Consider the following 21,551-nt stretch of genomic DNA (forward strand, 5'->3'; position numbering starts at 1 on the left):
TAAGAGTCGTCTGCTGTTTTTCAGTTCAGAGTCCATGAATAATTACACTTCCTGTTATTGTTAAATATAAACATCGTACATCTCGCCCCATTTTGAATAACTCGTCTTGACATGCGTGCATGTTGCAATCGGAGTTCTGCAGTTGTAATCGGAGTACGAACAGCATTTACAATTCTCGAATTGCTTATTTTACTGACGACGGAACATAATTTGTACATCGCCGGTCTACCGTGATCGGACTGGCCATAAAGTGCAGTGTCGGTCAACGGTGACTGACATGGCTCTTACCGTTTTATCTTGATTCATCCAATTTTTTTTTTTTTTTAAGCCCTTGTCTGAATATCTCAAAACCACACGCCTGTTTTTAATCTTCATTCTAAAAAAATCTTTCTTGCAGGTAAAACCTGCTGTCCAACTGCAGTTCCTGACGTCTACACCTGTTGTCCATACCAAGATGCCGTCTGCTGCAGAGATCATATCCACTGTTGTCCAAAAGGCACCGTATGTGACAGCGAAACAGGATCGTGCTATCCAAAAATGATGGATGTTAAACGACGGGAACTGAACAAGTTGGAGAAGAGACAAGGTGTGCCCCCTGAAGAGAGGCCATTCTACCAAATTCGATGTGACGATGAAACTTACTGTCCTTACGGTAGTACCTGTTGTATATCTGTGGATGGTTCATATGGCTGTTGTCCATATAGTCATGCAACATGTTGTCCGGACAAAATCCACTGCTGTCCTCAAAACGAGAAGTGCGACGTCACTTCGGAGTACTGCATCGCCGGATATATCACTTACCCATCAAAGACCAAGGAACAAGCTTTTACTATTGATGATGACTCCCTGATATAATCTCTTCGCTTGGCATTTTTCTACTGAAGTTGTAATACAACTTGTTGAATAAAATTATTTATTACTTAGTTGCCGTCTTTATGAAAATAAAGTGTTGCACAATTAAAAGGCTAATGAAAGTTCAGTCTTAATATGTAAATTCCACACGTTCAATGGCTTGTTTACGAAAGTGACTAATAAATTCGCAATGACACGACTCTATTAAAAAGATACAATGCAGTTAGTGCCTGTAATGTAATAAATGCTTATAAATAAGATACGAATAAATCTGTTTTAATTATTCCATTCGAAACAATATACATTTAACACACTCCAATAATTTTTTCATATCTAAATCGATCTAAGATTAATGATTTCAAACTTTAAAAAGCAGTCCGTTGTTTCAGTAGTTTTTTTTTTTCTGTGCGATGCAATTTCAGTGTCTTCTATCTGTGCCAGTTCGTCTTGTCTGTTCAATAACTCTAGTCACTTGGCAATAACTATTGTAGCTCTAACACACCAAGCCTGTTTTGCCTAACCCGCAATATCCGCTTTGATATGCTGACGACCAGAGGTCTATGATAATCATTATTTTGTAATCGCCAGATAAAAATTTATTGCTAGAATATAATCTTTAAATGTATATCGCCAGCTAACAAGAATTAACGACAAATCTTGAACGAAATTTATATTAACAGTGATTGAGTTGACCTTACCGAAAAGTGCAAAGTAAGTCGCCTGTGGCTGACATATTACAAAATGAAAATATTCTATCGGTTACGATTGACTCTAGCTGTTAGAATAGAAAGTTCAGTGTCAGTCACCGTTGACGGCCATTACATTTTACGTGTTAGTGATGTTAACATCATTAATCAATCGGTTAAACCATAGTGCATTACATGATATATAAACTGAAATGTGTGTTAACTAGAACTAAAGCCTCGTCATTCGTTCAGAGCAGTGTAGATTCTGGAAAACCCTTGAATATAGTAGGAAACGTAAATTTCATGTCTTTAATGCAATAATGTTAATATTTTTATAGTAACAAGGGTGGAAAACTTAATCGCACATACACGTAAATCACAAGAACAGAAATCGCATGTCTTCCAAACTACTTTCCTCGGAAGGTTTGAGCATTTATTGGCCAAATAAAATTTCAATTTTTGAATTACATTATCGACTTTCGCCAAACCTACTTCGACCGAAATTATAAAACGGCACTGGGCATGGATTGGACATAAAGTTTGGTTGGTCAAAGTTGGGGATTTAATCGGGAGGAAGCTTTAAGTTCCATTCCCTTGGGCTGTATGCACCTCGCGTCAAGTGCATTTTATTCTTTCTCCTCATTTGCGCTTTTCCGGAATCCGACTGTTCACACTGTTCCCATGACCCGTAGTCTGGAGAAAATCGTTTCCCGAATGGGACAACTCAGAGCAGACTGACCCCAGGTTCTCCGGCTCTTTGATGTCTGTTCATTTTACCTACAGTTTGCGGGAAGCCTCCGATGTCACACAGTCGAGGATGCTCCCATGATGGGTCGGATGGCTTGATTTACAACCCTATCCTTTAGACAACAGGCCACGGGAATGGGGCTTTAGGTTGAGTTCCAGGTTAAAGGGCGTACTGCACTTTTGATCTCACTCACCGACTTGGTGTGAAGAGAAATATCATGACAATGAAATGTCTCTGGTCCAATAGGAGCCTTTCCTGAATGAAAGCAAATTAAGTAAAGGGTTTTCTGTGCATCTATTTAATATATAATATATATATATCTAATATAACATTATTTTGGTTGAAGCAGAGTGCAGGTTTGAATACAAAGACGAGACGTTGTATTTTTTATTCTCTTTTATATCCATCTCGGGGAAGCAATTTATTTACAAGCAGACGCAGCGCAGCACAAAAGCAGAAGTAAACAAGTCAAAAAAGGAACGAACAAATGATCACTAGTCTTATATAAGATAGGATTTCCTGCCACGCGACAATTCAATACATATGTTGACCTTTGACACCTTTTCAAGGGCACCGAATATTTTACTTTCATTTGAAACGTAGTTCTGATGGCGCATTATTTTTTACAGAGGAATTAATTAAACCGAAAGTGTAATTGCATCACGAAATAAGAGAATATTTTACTATGGTCTAATTTAAGAGCTTAATATATATATATATATATATATATATATATATATATATATATATATATATATATATATATATATATATATATATATAATGATGTAAGTGGTTCTGATTGTAATGCGTTTTCGTTATGATCGTTCCATTGCTTTCTTACTATCAGGGTTAATTAATCACATTATAAATCAGCTAAAATTTTCCAATATCTTATCCAGTGTGCAATGTTCTATTAAAACTATCCCAAGTCTTCAATGGAAAACTCTTCCTGATTGATTCTGTAAAGTGAATTAATTCCACGAGGTGCCGCCTACAAACAAATAGATTATTAAAATGGCTCTAGTATGTTATAAAATTATATCTGATATTTCACGCAATATAAAAAGCAAAATACATTGCATATCAGAAGTTTAATTCTAAAATCTTGATTTGAAGATGCTTAACCAACTTTCATCCAGACATAATGATGAGATGAAGAACTATTGATTTCAAATGATGAAATTTTACGTTCCAGTCCATGTCGGTAGGACTTAGCCGAGAGAAAAAGGGAGGATCCAAATATGTGTAATTATCCATCTTCCAAGACAGAAAGTGAAATGCAAACATCACGAAACCATAATTCACTGCATTTTATTTAAAGGTCCATTACAAACAAAGATGAATATATATATATATAAAGTTGCACGAAAATGCATCAACTTCCTATCCAAATATCTTTATGTTCCAAGAAAACTAATTAAAGTGGATTCATTATTTATTTGTCTGCAAGAAAAGAGTAAAATTTTGAATGTTTATCCTTTTGTTTATTATTTGTGATTATTTCATGAAAAAAAAATATAATATTATAGAAAAGTATACAGGTTGATTCATTAAGAGTTAGAAACAATTTGAGAACTTTTTAGGATTTCTGGTGAAATCTGATGACATGCAGTATTTTATTTTCATTCATATTTTGCAATATTTTTCATGATATTCATATTTGTCACTGTCTTGATTCGATTTCTACATTCGACAAATCTCACTGAAATTCTTCAAATGATGATGTCTTAAAAATAAACTTGAAGCATCTTCTAAGAAATAAAAACAAATTTTCATGGACTAATATGCCAAAGAACCTAGAAGAACAACTATTGTTGTTGTTGTTTCGTATGGCACTTGCCACAGAAAGTCCCGCTGTTCAAAGACAGCCGATTTCAGCCTAAGGGGGAGAGCCTCTTGTTTTTATCGTAGAGCCATCTGTGGCCAAGAGTACGACTTGACTACTCACGCATCACTCATTCGCTTGTACAACCCCTTTTTACAGGGGGGCACATTCACACATCTCACAGATAGAACAGGAAGAACAACCATGCCGAAACCGGGACTCGAACCCGGGACGCCCAGATCATGGGGAACACGCGCTATCCCTATGCAGGGACGCCGGCAGAAGAACTATTCAACGAATGAATTGTTTTTTTTGGAAATCAAGTCTGATAGTTAGTTCTGATTAGTTCTTAGAAATAATTCAATATTTATAAAGAATTTAGTTATTAGATTTTTTTCCATCATGCAAAGCAGCTTCACATTCCAGTGCGTTGAATTTGAATTATTGACTTTGGTATTGGAGAACTTCATCCTCGATGATCGAGTATGCCCTTTTGCCATCACGTATGTGAAACATCCGTTAAATTTGACATTAAAAGCCAAATTCCTTACTTTGTTCTGAAAATTTTAAAGAGCCACCCTCAATTTCTGATTCTGTCCAAAATTGCTAGTTCGCCTCTAATTGTTTTAATGCAGTTTCAAAAGGAATAAAAAATGTCAAATCAATCAAGTCATATTGTAATAGAGTATGCGCGCGCATTTTTCATATTTATAAAGATTATAAAAAGATAAGTCTACTCAGAATATAGAGTGTTGTGATTGATAAAAATAGATTTATATATCTCGTCTTGTTTGGTGTATTTTGATTCGCGAAGTATGTATTTGTTAGTGTCTCTTGTTTTGATAAGTAGCGGTGTAACTGTGTTTTGTCAAGACTGTAGACCAGGTACTTGCAAGCCTGGTAAGTATTTTGAATGGCGTCTTTTATATTCGATTTTTTTTTTTATTGTGGCTCGTATCCGAATCTTTTGGGGGTCCACTTTGACAAATCTAAAAGATTAGTTATAAAAGTAAGCGGACATTTATAAATTTGTTGAAATAGAAAGCAACACAGCTGCTTAAAATATAGGAAATAATTAGCAATAAAATAATCTATACCTAGGGCCTTGAAACCAGTTTACGATTCTTTTAAAATAACGATGCAGGTAATGGTTCGGGTTTCGAAAAATTTCAAATGGACTTCAGTTAATATTTTGTAAGTAAAAGGTGATCAAGATTGCCTTGCAGTGGAAAGTTTAAAATCCCAATTTAGCTGAAGTTTCCAATCGATAATTATTGGTATTTTATTTTTGTTTTATCTCATTCTGTTCGTAGTAAAACCAGTAAAAAAAATACTTTCCCTAGAATTTTGTTTCAGCAGGGAAACATAAAAAAAAAAAAAAAAAAAAAAAAAAATCGCAAATACTTTTCGATCTAGTAAATCTATTAATTTATGACAACCACTTACTTTCATTAAGCTGCTTTTAAAACGGTGAAAATGAGCGACTAAATGATCTCTAACAAGATTATAACCGTTATTAAGGCTGAAGCATCAATTCAAAGAACAGAAATGTAATATTTTCAACAGATCTATCCGTTGCAGGGAATATTGCTAAAATTCTGGTTGACATGGTAGTTGATTTCCTATATATTGCGAAGTTATACTGCGATTCAAATCTGGAAAATATTTTGTTTATAAATAACCATATTCTAGCTTTAAACTTTAATGTATTTTCTTTTCAGATCAGACCTGCTGCCCTACTAATATTCCAACAATCTTCGGTTGTTGCGAATATGAACATGCTGTCTGCTGCTCAGATCGTATCCACTGCTGCCCAAAAGACAACGTATGCGACCTCCAGAAAGGGGCCTGTTTCCCCCGAATGAAAGAGGTAAACAAATTGGAGAAGAGACGAGGTGCTCTGGATGAAGTCCGGATTTCTCAAACCAAAGTGATGTGCGACGCTACGACATACTGTCCATACGGTAGTACCTGTTGCATGAGCGCTGATGGGTCGTACGATTGTTGTCCATATCCTCACTCTACATGCTGTCCGGATAAACGCCACTGTTGCTCCCACGGCACAGTGTGTGACGCCACATCGCAGTATTGTATCGAAGAAGATGATGGACACGTTACTACGTCCGAATTGAAGGAACCAGCGATGGATATTAATCGGGAAGATTTACTTTAATGCTACTTTGACGAAGTCGTATTTTTCTTCTAAAATGTAATACTTTGTATATATTCTTGCTAAAAGTTTTTTGAATTAAATATTTATATTTGTTGGTCAGTTACTTTCTGGAAGTGACTTTGATTTCAAATATGGATTTGAAAGAACCAAAGCTAAATTCCTTAAACTATTTGCAATACAAAATGTAATTGGAATAGTCGTTATCATTAGCGAAAGTATAAAGATTGACTTCATTGCTTCGAGACCTAAAAAAATAATGTAATTTCAGGAGGAAAATAATTAATGTTTCTCTTTCCAATATAGTATTTTTAAGCAATAAAAAAAAAAAACGTGAAACCAATACTTCTTAAGTATTTCTTATATACCATTCTTTAAGAAGTCTTATAAAATTAATGGCTTTTAAATTCTTCTAACCTATCGAATATCGCATTCTGTTTTAACAAATGAGATACGAGACAAAAAATTTAATCTTGCCGACGTCTCACTTTGAAGCTCCACAAGGATAATTTTTAGGCAGATTTCGTAATTTTGATTCGGTTAAATAATTGGGACGACATCCAACCTGCGCTGCCCTTTCCAAATTTCTGCCTCACACTAGCATCAGGATTTTGGTCCCAACGGATTTAGCTGCGACCAGCTAATAAGGTGATTCTTTGGGAGGGGGGGGGGTGGATTTCGAAACTCCGGCTCTGAAATCGTTTTTGTTGCACCAGACCATAACCTGACAACTTATACAAAGAAATGTTGTAATGTTAAAAAAATCTTGCCTTGAAGTTTTGATGAATTTACATATTTAAGACCTCCCTCTGAAAGAAAAACTAATTTTTAGAATTGTGTGTCTGTGAATAGAATAACCAGAAAAGATTTTCAGAGGAAATTTTGCCCGTTGTTTTTCCATCAAAGTTTTAATGTTCAATTATATTTCCATCAAAGTTTTAACATGACATAACAAATCCGTCTTCTAAGTGATAAAGAGCAAAATAGATGAAATTCGGTGCGTAATTTTACCGTCGGAGATATAGATGCATAATAAGCTTTTGAATAATCCTTCAAAGGATTAACTATTTATGTTGGCGTGTTCGCCTTAATGGAATAATTCGAAAACACCGACTTGGATACATGTAGTTTAGCATGCGGATTTGGGACGAAATTGTTGATTTGTATTTAAATTTGTCTTTAATTGGCTGAAAAAATGTTCAAAATTCAGTTTTTGTTTTCATTATATTACGAAACACAATGTGTACTTTGGAGTCCCTTCCACTTGCGCACATCAACATGATTTTCGAACATTGTTTGTCGAACTCTCGTGGCATGCTTAAGGAATGTAAATTCTTGGGGAGCAAAAGATTGTACTTTCTCTGTATATATATATGAGCATGCCGAGGAGAAAAAAAATGTCGCATGTGTTTATCTCGTAATCATTAAACCCATACAGGAATCGAATTATAGTTTCTCATACTTATAAGCTGAAATTAAAACATTCGAAGTCGCTATAACTCGATAGAAAAATGACAAATAATCCACAAACACTGAGTATTCCACTAATTCATAATTGAATCCTTAATTGCAACTTTCTTAAATGATCTGTTATTAGCCTTTTATTCCTTCCCGAAAAATCGATTTATTAATTTTTGCCTTTTTTTTTCATCCGATTGAGGATATCGCGACATGAAAGTCCATTCAAAAGCTGAAAGCAACAAAACACTGAAAATATATATAGTGTGTCACTGCCATCTGTAATGCTAGGCGGAGTTTAAAAATATCCCCATCCTTTTATATGTGTCCTCATCGAATGCACAAATCTTAACTTTTTTTTTTTTTGATCATCAAGCAACTTAGTGAGAATGTTGTTGTTTCTTATGGCACTTGCCACGGACAAGCTCGCTGTTCAAAGACAGCCGATTTAAGCCTAAGGGGGGTCTTGTTTTTATCGTAGAGCCAACTTGGGCCAAGAGTACAACTTGACTACTCACGCATCACTTATTCGCTTGCACAAACCCTTTTTACAGGAGGGCACATTCTCAGATAGAACAGGAAGAACAACCATGCCCAAACCGGGACGCCTAGATCACGAGGAAGATGCGCTACCCCTATGCCAGGACGCCGGCTCTTAGTGAGAATTTTTTTATGTTTAAAATGGCTGCTTTATCGGGAAGAGAATAAACTGAATTATTACAACAAATAATATATATGCTGATTCATTATATTCTGCTTTCACAGGGCATAGAAGGTCATTGCTAATGTTTTTTGTCAGCATTTTTTTGAAATTTTATATAGGGTATTGACTTTTTTTTCTTCTGTTAACAAATTATTATTTGTTTTGTTTCTGTTAACAGATTATTATTTGTTTTAATCCGATTTTAGTGGTTAATTTTGATTTGAATGTTCACGAATATTATGCATAAGGAAGATCCCATTACAAGGAAACAAAATGTCATTATGTATTTACGTCTAAATTGCAATACAAACAATTTTTTTTTTTTTTTTTTTTTTTTTTTTTTTACTTTCTCGGATAAGTAGTATAGATAGAAAATATTATAATCATCAAAGAATTCGAACTTCAGTTTTGACGAATCTCCACATTTTAGACATCCCACAGTTCGAAAAACACATTTTTAGAAAATGCTCTGTCTGTGACAAAGGAGGAAATTTGGTATTCGGTCTTTATACCAAATTCGTAGACTTCTATAAAATTTTGATGGTTACAAAATTTGCAAATCCATTCAGAAGTCTACTTGTCAGACTTGTGGTGACGCTTTATAAGCCAGATAACAGCTACGAGACATGAGTAATCACTTTTGTCTTGTGGTCATGTTATGCAGCTACAAACCCAAACGTTGAGAATTCGATCCTCGCTATCGCTAATCGCAACAGACTATTCAAATAGAAGTTAACAAGATAACTACACAACGAAGAGAGCTAGATAGATAAAATTCAGTGTTCTTATTTAATATTTGTAGTGTAGGCAGCTATCAAATTTTGGGCCAAATCCACTGAAGAGTTTACCGTCTGTTAGTTTGTATTTTAGGAGATTTGTAAATGCAATAATTCAAAAACACAATGACTTAAATATCTGAAATTTCATATGGGATTTTGCGATTACAAATGTAGTTTTCGTGTAAAATGTTTTATTTCAATCAGTGGGGAAAATGGCGCTTAAAAAACAAATTCGATTTTTGGGTGCTGTTGAAGATTGATCGCTCGCCAAGGATGACACGATACATCCATTAAAAATGCTGATTCACGCCAAAAATTAATACTTGAGATTTTCTACTACAAATTTTATTAATTCATCTGAGATGCTCCTAAATGATAGGATGATACACCGCGATATAGATTTTACACTCATAGTTAAATATATTTTTCTTGTCAAAATACAGTTCTACTGAAGTAAAGAATATATCGCAGTTGTCAGAAGATTTGGCTTAAAAGATTTCGATTTTATCGTATCGAAGTTTGTCTATCTGTCAGTGAACATAATTCATAAACGCAATGAACCAGGTAGTAGAAATTTAGCACAGGAATTTTCTGTCGAAATTATAGATATTGTTACGAAATTTCCGGGTTTGTTTGGATAGTGGGAGTTATATGGTGTGGAGAACGCTCAATCAGCAGGCGGCAGTAGAAAATAAAACAACGACGTTTATTTGTACGAAGACACACAGGACAGCACAAAGACGACAACTATATACAGAATAGAAGACAATTATCTTCAGCCGAGACTTACAGCATACAACAAGACTCTACTGCAGACAGTAGCGCACAGCTTAGTTCAGCACTAGCTTCACTCCGTCGCTGCTCCGCTTATCTCTGGAAGGCTAGTTCTTTATCGTCGATTCCGACTACTCTTCTCTGTCGCTTCCGACTACGACTCCTCTGGCAGCTGCGGCTGCTTCCTTTTATAGGTCTCAGGAGGCGCGGCTAGAAGCCTCTTAACCAATCAGGAACGTTTGAGGCGTATCTCGGTTCCTACTGGAAGGATCGGGAAAATTCTCGATGTTTCGGGTATAATCTATTTTGGTGCCAAAGTCGACACATTCGTCGCCAAGTCACCAAATTCGTCGCCAAGTCGCCAAATGGTCGCCAAGTTTGTCGCCAGGCTCCGGGACCTCCGACGCGACACCCAGACTCCGTCCAATACAGATGACTGTAAAACATTCTTTCCGATGATGGAACCCACTATGCTGGGAAGCAGCATTACAGATTCGTAACAATATTTATCAAATTTTGGAGCAAATCCATCTGTTGATAGTCTGTCGCACATATATTCATGGATGTGAGAACGCGGTAACTGAGAAACGTCGCAAATTAGATAACTGAAATTTGGTAAGAAGTATAATCATAGAAATTGCAGATTTATTTCAGATATTTCCCAAAATGGGCCCTTGCGTATATAACAGTTTAATAAGTAAACTGTAAATGAATGGTATAAATTAAAAAGAAAGGAAAATAGAAACATTTTGTCCGAAACATTATAGCATGACAATATTTTAGAATTAATTTTGCATCTAAAATGAAATTAATATAATCTAATAATTGATTTAATAATACTTTCATCCAAAACCACCAGGAGAATTTCGGAAACGTTGGTCACTAAGTTAACGTTTTAAGTGCCGCATGAATCGCTGTGATGCGCATTTACTTTCTAATTAGATGTTTCTTTATTTATTTTAGACATAGAAAAAAAGTGGTAATCTAATTATACAGTTTCGCTAGCGAGTGTGAAGCGATTTTGAAATATATTTGTATTTTTATTTTTTGTATAAATTCTTGTTTAAAACTGGTAATAATTCATTTTTATTGTTAAAATATCTTTAAAATATTTTTAAAAATGCTTTAAAATAGGGAGAAAATTTACAACAATGAAATTAGTACTGTTGAAAAGATAATATTGGTATTTGCAGAAACATTAAAACTTAGGTTACTGTTTGATTAGTTAAAATTCTAATTAAAATTTTAAAAAGATGATCGCCCGGAGGTTGCATATGTCCATTTTCCAAAGTATACTTTGGTATGTGGTCCAAATTATATTGTAGATTTCTATGCTGTAGAGTGTTGCATGTCATTCGCAAAATTTCACATGGTTTACTGAAAATATGCCAATCTAAAACAGTTTCATGTTAAAATGGTCTGTTTGAAAGGCACTCAAAATGGGTTTGTTTTAATTGTGTTAATGTCCCATTTCGAAGCAAGACGAGGGTTATTTGGAATTCATTTCATTATTTTTTTTCACGGTCAGATGATAGGACGGCCGCTGAGCTTACACCCTCTCGTCGAGTTTCCATGACACTCTAAGGGAAAGATATTAGAATCACAATGCAAGATTAGGTGTGCACCAAGCTCGCATTTAAAACAGTACTTTATTGGATCGATCGGATTTTAAGCCTCGATGTCTGGCTTCGAAGACGCGACCTTGCCACTAGGGCAATTCTAGCTCCATTCGAGGCAATAATGATTTCGATTTATCAATAATTATTACTTTATCTAAAAATATTAAGATCAACGCAGTAGATTTACAACTGTTTTTCTGAAATATAATGAAATCCCAAACTTGATTCGAGATATTTTTTTTGTTCATTGAGAACTCTTTAATTCTGGGATTCTTTTTCTCATACCATATTGTACTAAGCATCTCTGAGCGATGGTTACAGAGAATCTTTGACATGGTATAAGATTGTAGTTTCGATTTCTCAAATAAACTGTACATGTGGCAAAGATGGATATTATAACTGATTTTTCTTTTTAAACGCGGAAATTGCTTATAATGGAACAAAATCAATTCTAATATTTATTTAAATAATAGTTAAAATTCTGTGGGCAGTCTATAATAGCTGGCGAGACGCTTTGAAATATCAGGAGACCATCTTATAAATTTAGTCAATCAATAAATCGAATTTCAAATGCAATTCAAATGCGCACACTCCGTTACTATAAAAACTGTAGAAGGCGGCTCTACGTTCAGTTTACGGCATTTTCGAAGTTTCAGTCATTAGAATAGAGGCTAAGTCTTTCTTGTTATTACGGTTTGTTTGTTGTACGACGGTTTCTCCCAATGAAGATGCATTGTTTAGCAATTCTGGTCTTAGTGTCTAGCGTTGTGGCAGTATTAAGCGAGGGTTGTTCGCAAGGCACATGCAAGTCCGGTAAGTAATTTGAGGCAATCTGTGGCACTGCATTCGGAACTGTTCTATTGCGATTAATATTTAATATTAAAGCGTATCACTTCAATGAAGTTAACAGTTGCAAAAGATTTGACTGAAGACTCATGCTCCACGTCTGGATGGGTGACTTAATTGAATAAGGTTGCCTTTCTGTCTATACTTGAAGTTCCCACTGATTATCTCTAGTTAGTGATATTGAGCATTTTATTTCCGCAGAAATCTATAACTATACTTTCTCGTGCACCGTGATCATATTGTCTCTTGCTTATAAAACTTTTCCACTATTACTCTAAAATATTGTATTTAGAGGATGCGTATTAATACAATACTATCATAAGGTCACGCACAATTGTATCTTGCACATTCACATTTGGAAATCGACTTGCGTTGTGTGCAAACGACTTGAGTTTTAAAAACATTTCAGTACGAGTTCTTCGTTAAACTTATTTACGAATATACGGTGTAGTAAACATAACACTACTTTAAACTGATGCGACTTCACTTTTCTTCCATTTTATTCTAACGGAGTATGTTTATCATGTTCCTACAGTCTTGTCTCCTGTAAAGAAATTTGTCTTTGTGTCAAATAGTCTTGTCTATAGATTCCATCGATAAGTGGATGGTGGTCGTCGTTTTACTTGCAATTTACAGCTAGTAAAGCTATTATTCCCTTAAATATAAGCGGATTATTTCCACTATCGAGTCTAATTCAGTAAACAGTCTCCAATTTGCCTTTTTAATTTGAAGTGTTTCCCCTCGCAGATGAAACCTGTTGTGCTACTAGTATTCCGGGAGGGTACAGCTGCTGTCCTTACGAAAATGCCGTCTGCTGCCCAGGTGGAGCTCGTTGTTGCCCGCAAGGTACCGTATGTGATGTACCCTCGGGATCATGCCGCCCCAAAATGCAAAGGCAGCAAAGCAAGCTTCTAAACTTCGATGATCTGGTGAAGAGACAAGGCGATGCTGTAACCGTGTCTAGTGATGACTGCAAGCCAGGTACATGTTCATCTGGTAAGTATTTAGAGTGGGTTTTTTTGAAATGAAGCCACATTTGAATTGTATCTAGTGAGTTTTTGGTAACTATTCAGTTAAATGCTCACATGTTCCGTGCAAATATTTAAAGCTCGAACTCTATCAGTATTATCAATTGGCGTTCTTTCGAGTTTTCGTTTCCTGCAGTTGGAGCGTCTCCAGTGCATATGCCAAATTTTTACATCCGACTGCTTGTCGTGAAGCAGGCGCCATGGCAAAACGTCTCAAAATATTTGACATTCCTCAAGTTCCCTACATTTCTTTAACATCAGTTAAGGCTGCTGCGAGAATCGTGACTTTTTCAGTTAACTTTTCCAAAGGTTTATTGTCTAGTTCTACTAAACGAATCGTATCGGTCAAAGGATTTAAAATAAGTTCCCTACCATTAAAATCAACGGTACTTGTGTCCTGAGCACATACGAAATCGCACAGAGACGCGCTCTTCTCAGTAGCGTAGAAATCGGTTTGGTTATCGCAATTAGCATCCTTATAAGTCTCGAAAAAGCCCAATCCCGCACCAAATGAGCGTTTCTTCGTCACCCGTCGAAACTCCCCAGATTTAATCTTGAGCCGCGAAATTTCGGATAATAAAAAAAAAATCTAAAGTGCCTAAAAAAAGAATATTTACATACTGTGCAAGGTTACATTTTACTAAAAGAATGTGAAATCAATCAAGTTATGGCATTCAATGGTGCCGCATGTGTTCATGAATGGTAGTTATTGCCGGTTAAGAAGGCCTTGTATATTTACTCATCAAGGTGGGAACACCTATACTGCTTACGTGCTTTAAAGTCTAAATATCCGAAAGGAATAGAGCATTTAATTTTGACCTATTGTCTAAAACGGTCTCTGCAAGATGCAGAAGCTTCCTTGTACGTAAATACGGTTTACACGAAACTTCCCGGGATTTTGTTCTGTATATTCGGGAAAAATGTGAGTCTCTGAAATTGTCGATCGATGTGCGAGTTGGACGAATTGCATTTGGTGCCTGGGCTTTAAAGCTGTAGATTCGAATAAAGTTTAACACTCAATGTGCCAACATAATATACAAATGTGTAATGGATTCTCTTCATTACACAATGATCTAAAAGCAAGAAGTCATTTTAGAAGTCGAAAAAGGATAATGACTTCTTTTAGTCGCCACATGAATCTTTTAGAATCAATATAGTTGCTGAAGAAGGTCTTCCAATATCCATTTGCATTGAAGTTGGACACTGTTCGGCGATCACAATATTCTCAAATATTCCGTGTGGCTGCTGAAGCTAGATTTTAATGGAATTGGCAGGTCTAAACGCCTGTGGATAATTAATGCAGATTTTCTGCCCCATCCAACTTTGTTTAATGATCTGATGTTCTAAATAGCTTTGCAATCGTCTCTTAATTTTTCTTTTTTATAGATGAAACTTGCTGTCCTACTGCCATTCTAGGAGACTACAGTTGCTGCCCTTATGTAAATGCCGTTTGCTGCAAAGGTCACGCCTTTTGTTGTCCAGAAGGTACCGAATGTGATCTCGCAGAGGAAAAATGCATTTTAAATGACGAAATCGAGGAGAGCGAGTTTGAGAAGCGTCAAGGCGATCTCGATGAAGAGAGCACTGACAAGAAACAGTGCGCTGACGGTAGTCTCTGCTCATCTGACAGTACATGCTGCGTGGTTGCAGGGGGTAAATATGGGTGTTGTCCTCATCTCAACGGAGTTTGCTGCCCTGATAAGATTCATTGCTGTCCCCAAGGCGAGAAATGTGACGTCACATCGCATTATTGTGTTAAGAAAGAAATGGTGCATCACTCTTCAGTGAGAGAACAAGCTTCGCCAGTTCATTCTGAAGATTCGGCATAGCTGATTTTGGAATAGTCAAATTTAAATTCGTGGTACATGGTACCTTTTTGTTGAAAATTTGGTTTTCAATAAACATCTGCTGATTATTTGCTTTATCTTCAAAATATATTTTTGAAATTTAAGTACCTTTTGATGTTTATTCTTTCGTTGAGGTAGTATAAATTAGTTTATTGTCGTTTAAGGGGGCTCGATAACCAGAATGTTTTTCGGAAATTCGACAAAACTTGATTTGCTATAGCTAGATATTAACTTTTAAAAAGTATTTTTCTGGCCCGACACTTACAATTAAAGTTTATGACTTTTCGTATCTAAGTGCTTTTTGATCGATAGTAAACGCCTTTTTTGAAAGGTCTTCATAATGAGCTTGGTAGAATTATCGACTCGTTTTTTGGATATTAAATTTTAGAAATATATCTTAAACTTCATTTCAAGAATTCAGATTTCTAAATTTTTCCTTGTCTTTACAGTTAATAAATCTCGATTTTTTTTTTCTTTATTGACGTGTTAATAGGAAGAAATTTGAAACGCAAGTTTAATAAAATCTGTCTGACGTTTAATATTTTAGATTAAACACTTTTTTCGAGAAAACGTAATTTGGGTTCAAGCACATCAATATTACGATCAAATAAAATTTCTTCCACGTATTTGCTTAAGAAGAAATTTTATTAGTTTTCTAGCTAATAACTCTAAAATATTAATGACAGACGACCAAAAATTAAGCTATAGTCGATATATGTGTCGTTCTTCTATCCATTAAATGGATATTTATACCCATAAATAATTGTAAAGCATCAAAATCGAAACCATTTTAACGAGCAATTTCTAGAGAATTGAAAATGGACGTCTATACAAAATTTTCGTTCGGAATTTATATGAAATGTCGTATTGTAGAAAGCGATTTGTGAATCGTCGTTTACCGAAGCCAAACATTTATGAAATTATTCGTGAACCGCTTGCCCTACAACTTTTTACTATTCATAATCTATGTATATTAAAAATAAACTTGTTTGAACCTTACATGGATTCAAACAATTTGGTTACCGCATTCCTTAGCACCTAGTATTTACTACGCTGTATAAGTGTCTACAATCTTCTCCAGAATCATTCCATAAAGATTTGTACGTCTTAATTTTATTGCCATAAATTTCATTTCTAAACGACAATTTCTTTAATCTTAGTTTTAAAAATTAATTAAAACATTGTAATAAAATGTCTTCCATGTCCGTTGAAATATTAAGCATATTTTCTGTTCAGTCATTTATCAATCAAGTGCTTTTGCTACTATTGAAATTTTCTTCTGCCAGTTTTGTTTTAATACGCTACTTTTTCAATTGAATTTTTAGCATTTGAAACGCAGATTTTTTAAAAGTTGTTTCAATTTTTTAAATATATTTTCTATCATTTTAGTAATTTTAGTGTGCCCAATTTGCATATCATAAATCTTTGTGATTGGTTTTCAGTTTGAGTTGTATATGAGTTGTATATAAGTTGTATATATCATTCATAAGTTGTATATTTCAGTTGAAAAGAATAAGTTGTATATAAATTTTTAAGTCGATTCCTACTTAGGTCAACAAAGTTTACTTTTTATGAAATAATTACAATTAATATAAATATGTATATACATATGACAAAATTACAATTTTAAGTTGCAAAATTTTTTTAATTAAATTCCTACTTATTTTCTTGTGTTATTTATATATGTTATATTATTTATGATCGGGTGTCGTAAGTAATCTCAGAGCTTAGGCGACCATTTGGTGACTTTGGAGACCAAATAGAAATTATTGGACAAATTTAATATTTGAAAAAAAAACTATTAACATCAAGTGCCATCCACAAGTTTAAAAAAAATGTATTTGAACTTGAGTGGATGAATAAAAAGTATTTTAATATAACGATTGAAAATTTGAACAAGATTATATGTGTGTGTATATATATTTATAGGGAGAGTGTGAACTAATAGTAGGAATTGAAAAATTAAATACAACTAAAATATTTTCAAAATATACATTTAATTATAAACGGATTCCCAACACTCGCATTGCATCTTACTCAGCGAGTATCATTTACTTGCGGATTATCTAAATTTTGTAAATGCTGGAATTCGGTTTTAGAGGCAATTGATATTAAAACTTCCAATTATGACATTTTATTCCTATAATCCTTTACTTATTGAATTAATTCTATCTTTATTACGGAGTCTTTAGCGATCCGTTAAGCCATTGATTACGTTACCAGTTCCAGAAAAAAATTTATTACTGATGGGCAGTTTCCCCGTCCTTCAAACATTGAAAAGTTTTTCTTTCAAATCACTAAGTCAAATAGTATAGATAAAAAAAAAATCTTAATTAGAGCAAAACTGGACCAAACGATTGTATCTATGGAATCTAGGACATTCAATAATTCTTGAAATTAAAAGGCGGTTTTTCTTACAAAAATGGTCACGAAGTCAAATTCTTACTTTGAAAAGATTGTGCCTGAAATTATCATATATAACCAGAAAATCTAGCATCAAAATATATACTAAAATTATCAAAATATTACGTACCAAGAAACTCTAGAGGATATTCCTTCCATTTCATACCTTACTCGCATGGAAAAACAAACAAACAAGAGGGCGTAATAACAAGTGTAATTAGTTGCTGTTAATGACTTGCCGAAAGCCCTTTTCGTTGATACTTTCAACCCTTGATACCCTTCAACATTTTATGGTCATTGGCAATCCAAAAATGAAGAAAGGCTGCAGTAATTGTACTTTGAATCTTGTAAACTGCTTTTATTTCTATGAATTATAAATCCGTAGTACTTTGTAATTTATCGATATAGCGATTTGCCTTTGCCACTTAGCATTTTTGGACATTTTTTTTAGCTTTAGAAGGAGTTAACATTTTTTTTTTTTGACAAAGTGGGAGCAAATTGGTATTTTCAACCTATTTGTATGAATTAAACAATAGATTATGCATAAGATATTTATAATTTCTTCGACAAAATACATTTAAAATCCAGATTATGGCAGACATAAGTAATAGATTTATACCTATACATTTTAATAGATTTATACCTATTCTGTTTAATGTGTACATGAACTTTTCTAATGAAATCGATTCCAATAACATTGTAGTCCATTTAAGAATTAAGCTTCTGTAATTTACTTAAAACTGTAGGTTGTCTTTTTCGGTAAAGCAATTTCACTTTCTGTTTTCTCATGCAAGATGCTCAGATAATTAATAGAATCATTTTACTTTCTCCTATATGAAGTATTCAAATAAAAAACGATTATAATGTCAAAGAATTTGAATTCAAGATTTAAAAAAAATCGCACGTTTCAACCCATGGTCTGTATAAATTCGAAAACCGCATTTTTGGCTGTCTGTCTCTCTGTAGGAACTCGATAACTCAAAAACGCTTTGATTTTTAGTGGATGAAATTTGGTATATGGATTTTACACAAAATTTTTAGTTTTTTTAAAAATCAAATTTTTTATTCAATCTATTCAAAGGAAGTTTGGTTATCCGAATATAAATGGACACGATAGCCACAAAATGTATAAAGAGCTAGATAAGTATAATTTGCTATATAAGTTTTGCATCTAAAATGTATAGTCGTATCGAATTTGGAACCAAGCCTGTCAAGAGGTTGACCGTCTGTATAATTGTAGTTTTATATGTACGCAAACGTGATAATTAAAAAAAATTAAAAACTTATATAAATGAATTTATTTCATTATTAGGATTTTAATTGCGGATCTTTATAAATTTTGAGTCAAATTCCTCGAATTAACCGTCTGTCGATCTGTACATTTTCGTGTGAGAAAACGCGATAAATCAATAAAGCAAATTCTTATGCGCTCTTTGATATTTATTATTTTCTAATGGCATGCACAAATATCGGTTTACTTTACTATAGTACGAAGCATACAACAATCATAAATCGAATTTTGAAAATAAAACTCTGATCCTGGTGGCGTTACGAATTTTTTCAATTTTATACGGAGGCCCAATACTTTTATTAGAAAGTACGCTTAAAGCACTTTTTGGGGGGAGAGCAAATAACTCCCCTCGTTTCTTTAAATTGCAACAATGGCAGAAAACCACGCAATTAAATATATCTGAAGCAATGAAAATAGTTTGAATGGTTGACAACAGCAATATGACCTATTAATGAAAATTATGTAATTTTTTTTAATAATTTAGAAAAAGAAATTGCTTAACCCTTTTAGTGCCGAATGACGATATATCGTCTTTTGCAAAACTTGTGAAAAGTGACAACGACGATATATCGTTGCATATAGGATGACACCTTACTTTTCAATAAGTATTGAAATATTATTGATAATTTATTCTCCCTTTATGTCATAATAAGTTCTTTTATGAACATTGAGAACATCATTATACTTTCTTATTTTGTATTTGAGGAACTTTTTACAAAACCTTAGAAAATTCATCCACTTGTTCTATATTCTTTGCACAGTTATAATACTTTTAATCGGGCCTAAAAGGGTTAAAGTGATATCATCAGAAACATAATATTTTGTATTTGAAAGTGATATTTTTGATGGTTAAGGCGAAAACATTAAACATTTCTTTTAATTTGTAATTAATTAATGTTCTAATTAAAATTTAAAAAAGATCTTTCAGAGAAATGCATTCCATTTTTCCAACGAATATTTGCTCCGAATTGGACGCCTCTAGGTCTAATAATCTGTCATGTCGAGACAGACACACTAAAAAAAACCTCCTTTTACATGTAGAAAAAATAAAAATCGAACAAAATTCTCCTATTTAGATTACTGAAAAATATCACATTTCCTTTTAAAAAGAAAGGTAAACTACATGTCAAGATAATACTTATGGATTATTAGAATTAAGTTCACTTTTATTTGAAGCAATTTCAATTTTAGATTAGTTGCATTTTTAATATAAATATATAACTAAATATCGTTACAAAACTATGGAATCGAATTTTATATGAAATTAAATGTCAATATTAAATATATTTTAATCAAAAAAATATCAGAATTTTTTTGGATTTGATTTAGCTATTTTTTTTATAGGATGTTCCCTTTTCTATTAAATAACAAACGTTATATGAGGATGCCACTTATAATTTCTTGTCAAAAAAGATTGTGTTTATTTTTATGAAAGGAAAAATTCTTAATCGAAATCAATAAACACGCTCTAAATGTATTCGAAATACTTTATTCCGTTAATGTTATTATTATTTTTTTTTTTACTTTCTTGTATATTAAGTATAAAGAAAGTATTGTATTCTGCAAAAAATTCGAACTCGGGATTTCAACGAACCTTGTTTCAAACCTCCCTAAGTCTCAAAAAACGCATTTTTTTTTGGGGGGGGAGGGGTTACATCTTTCTTCTGTCTTTGAACACTATAAGTTTAAAGCACTTTGATATGGACGGGTGAAAATTGGTAGATGATCTTATGGTGAAATTTATATATTTATGTATAATTTTGAACTAAATCCATTGAAGGGGAAATTTCTGTTCAAATACAAGTTAACTCGAAAAATTCAGAGTTCAAAGAACTTCGTAAATAAAAACTAGTAGGCATATTTAGCTTCTAAAATATATCCTTTGTAATCTATGTGGTAGTGATGGGCGATATAAAGTTTGGAATGAAATTGGAAAAAGGCTGGATCCTAAAAACACAATAAAATTGAATAAGCATGGGGGGGGGGAGGGATCCATCATTTTTTGGGTTGTAGAGCAGCAAATGGAATAGGAGAACTTGCTTTTATTTATTGGTATTATGGATAGACTGGTATAACGACATTTTAAAGAATAACTTACAAAAAAGTGTCGATAAATTAAGATCAGGCTAAAACTTAATATTTCCGTGAAATAATGATCCGAAGCATACTGCGAGAATTATCAAGTTATACTTGCTGTACCACTGCAAGCAATAGCTACACATGCCACCCAAAACTCCTGGCTTAAATTTTATAAAAAATTTATAGTCTCAGTTGGAGAAATATGTCCATGAACATGACTTGAGAAGCAAAGAGGATCTCAAGAAAATCTAATGGGAAGAGTGGACCAAAATATTAGTTTAAACAATTCTACAACTGGTCAAATCTCCTTAAGCGATTACAAGCTGTGGTCCAGACAAAAGGTTCTGCAACTAAATTTTAATTTTCTTGTTGTAACAAAATTTATAAAACTGCATATTCAATTTTGTGACATTATTTTACATTTAAGTGCTATATTTATA

At 33.6% G+C, this 21,551-nt stretch overlaps 1 protein-coding gene across 1 annotated transcript in view; it reads left to right on the top strand.

Annotated features, from left to right (window-relative positions):
* The window catches only part of LOC129968232 (progranulin-like), a 32,446-nt gene that overhangs the window by 779 nt on the left and 10,116 nt on the right, over nt 1-21,551 (top strand). Inside the window, exons 2-7 of the mRNA XM_056082085.1 lie at nt 398-853; nt 4,877-5,014; nt 5,836-6,284; nt 12,286-12,430; nt 13,211-13,459; nt 14,878-15,314. Of these exons, the coding sequence (XP_055938060.1) occupies nt 398-853; nt 4,877-5,014; nt 5,836-6,284; nt 12,286-12,430; nt 13,211-13,459; nt 14,878-15,314 (1,874 nt within the window). The remainder of the gene's footprint in view (nt 1-397; nt 854-4,876; nt 5,015-5,835; nt 6,285-12,285; nt 12,431-13,210; nt 13,460-14,877; nt 15,315-21,551) is intronic.

This window comes from Argiope bruennichi, chromosome 5, assembly GCF_947563725.1.
Source record: "Argiope bruennichi chromosome 5, qqArgBrue1.1, whole genome shotgun sequence".
In the NCBI taxonomy this organism is placed as follows: domain Eukaryota; kingdom Metazoa; phylum Arthropoda; class Arachnida; order Araneae; family Araneidae; genus Argiope; species Argiope bruennichi.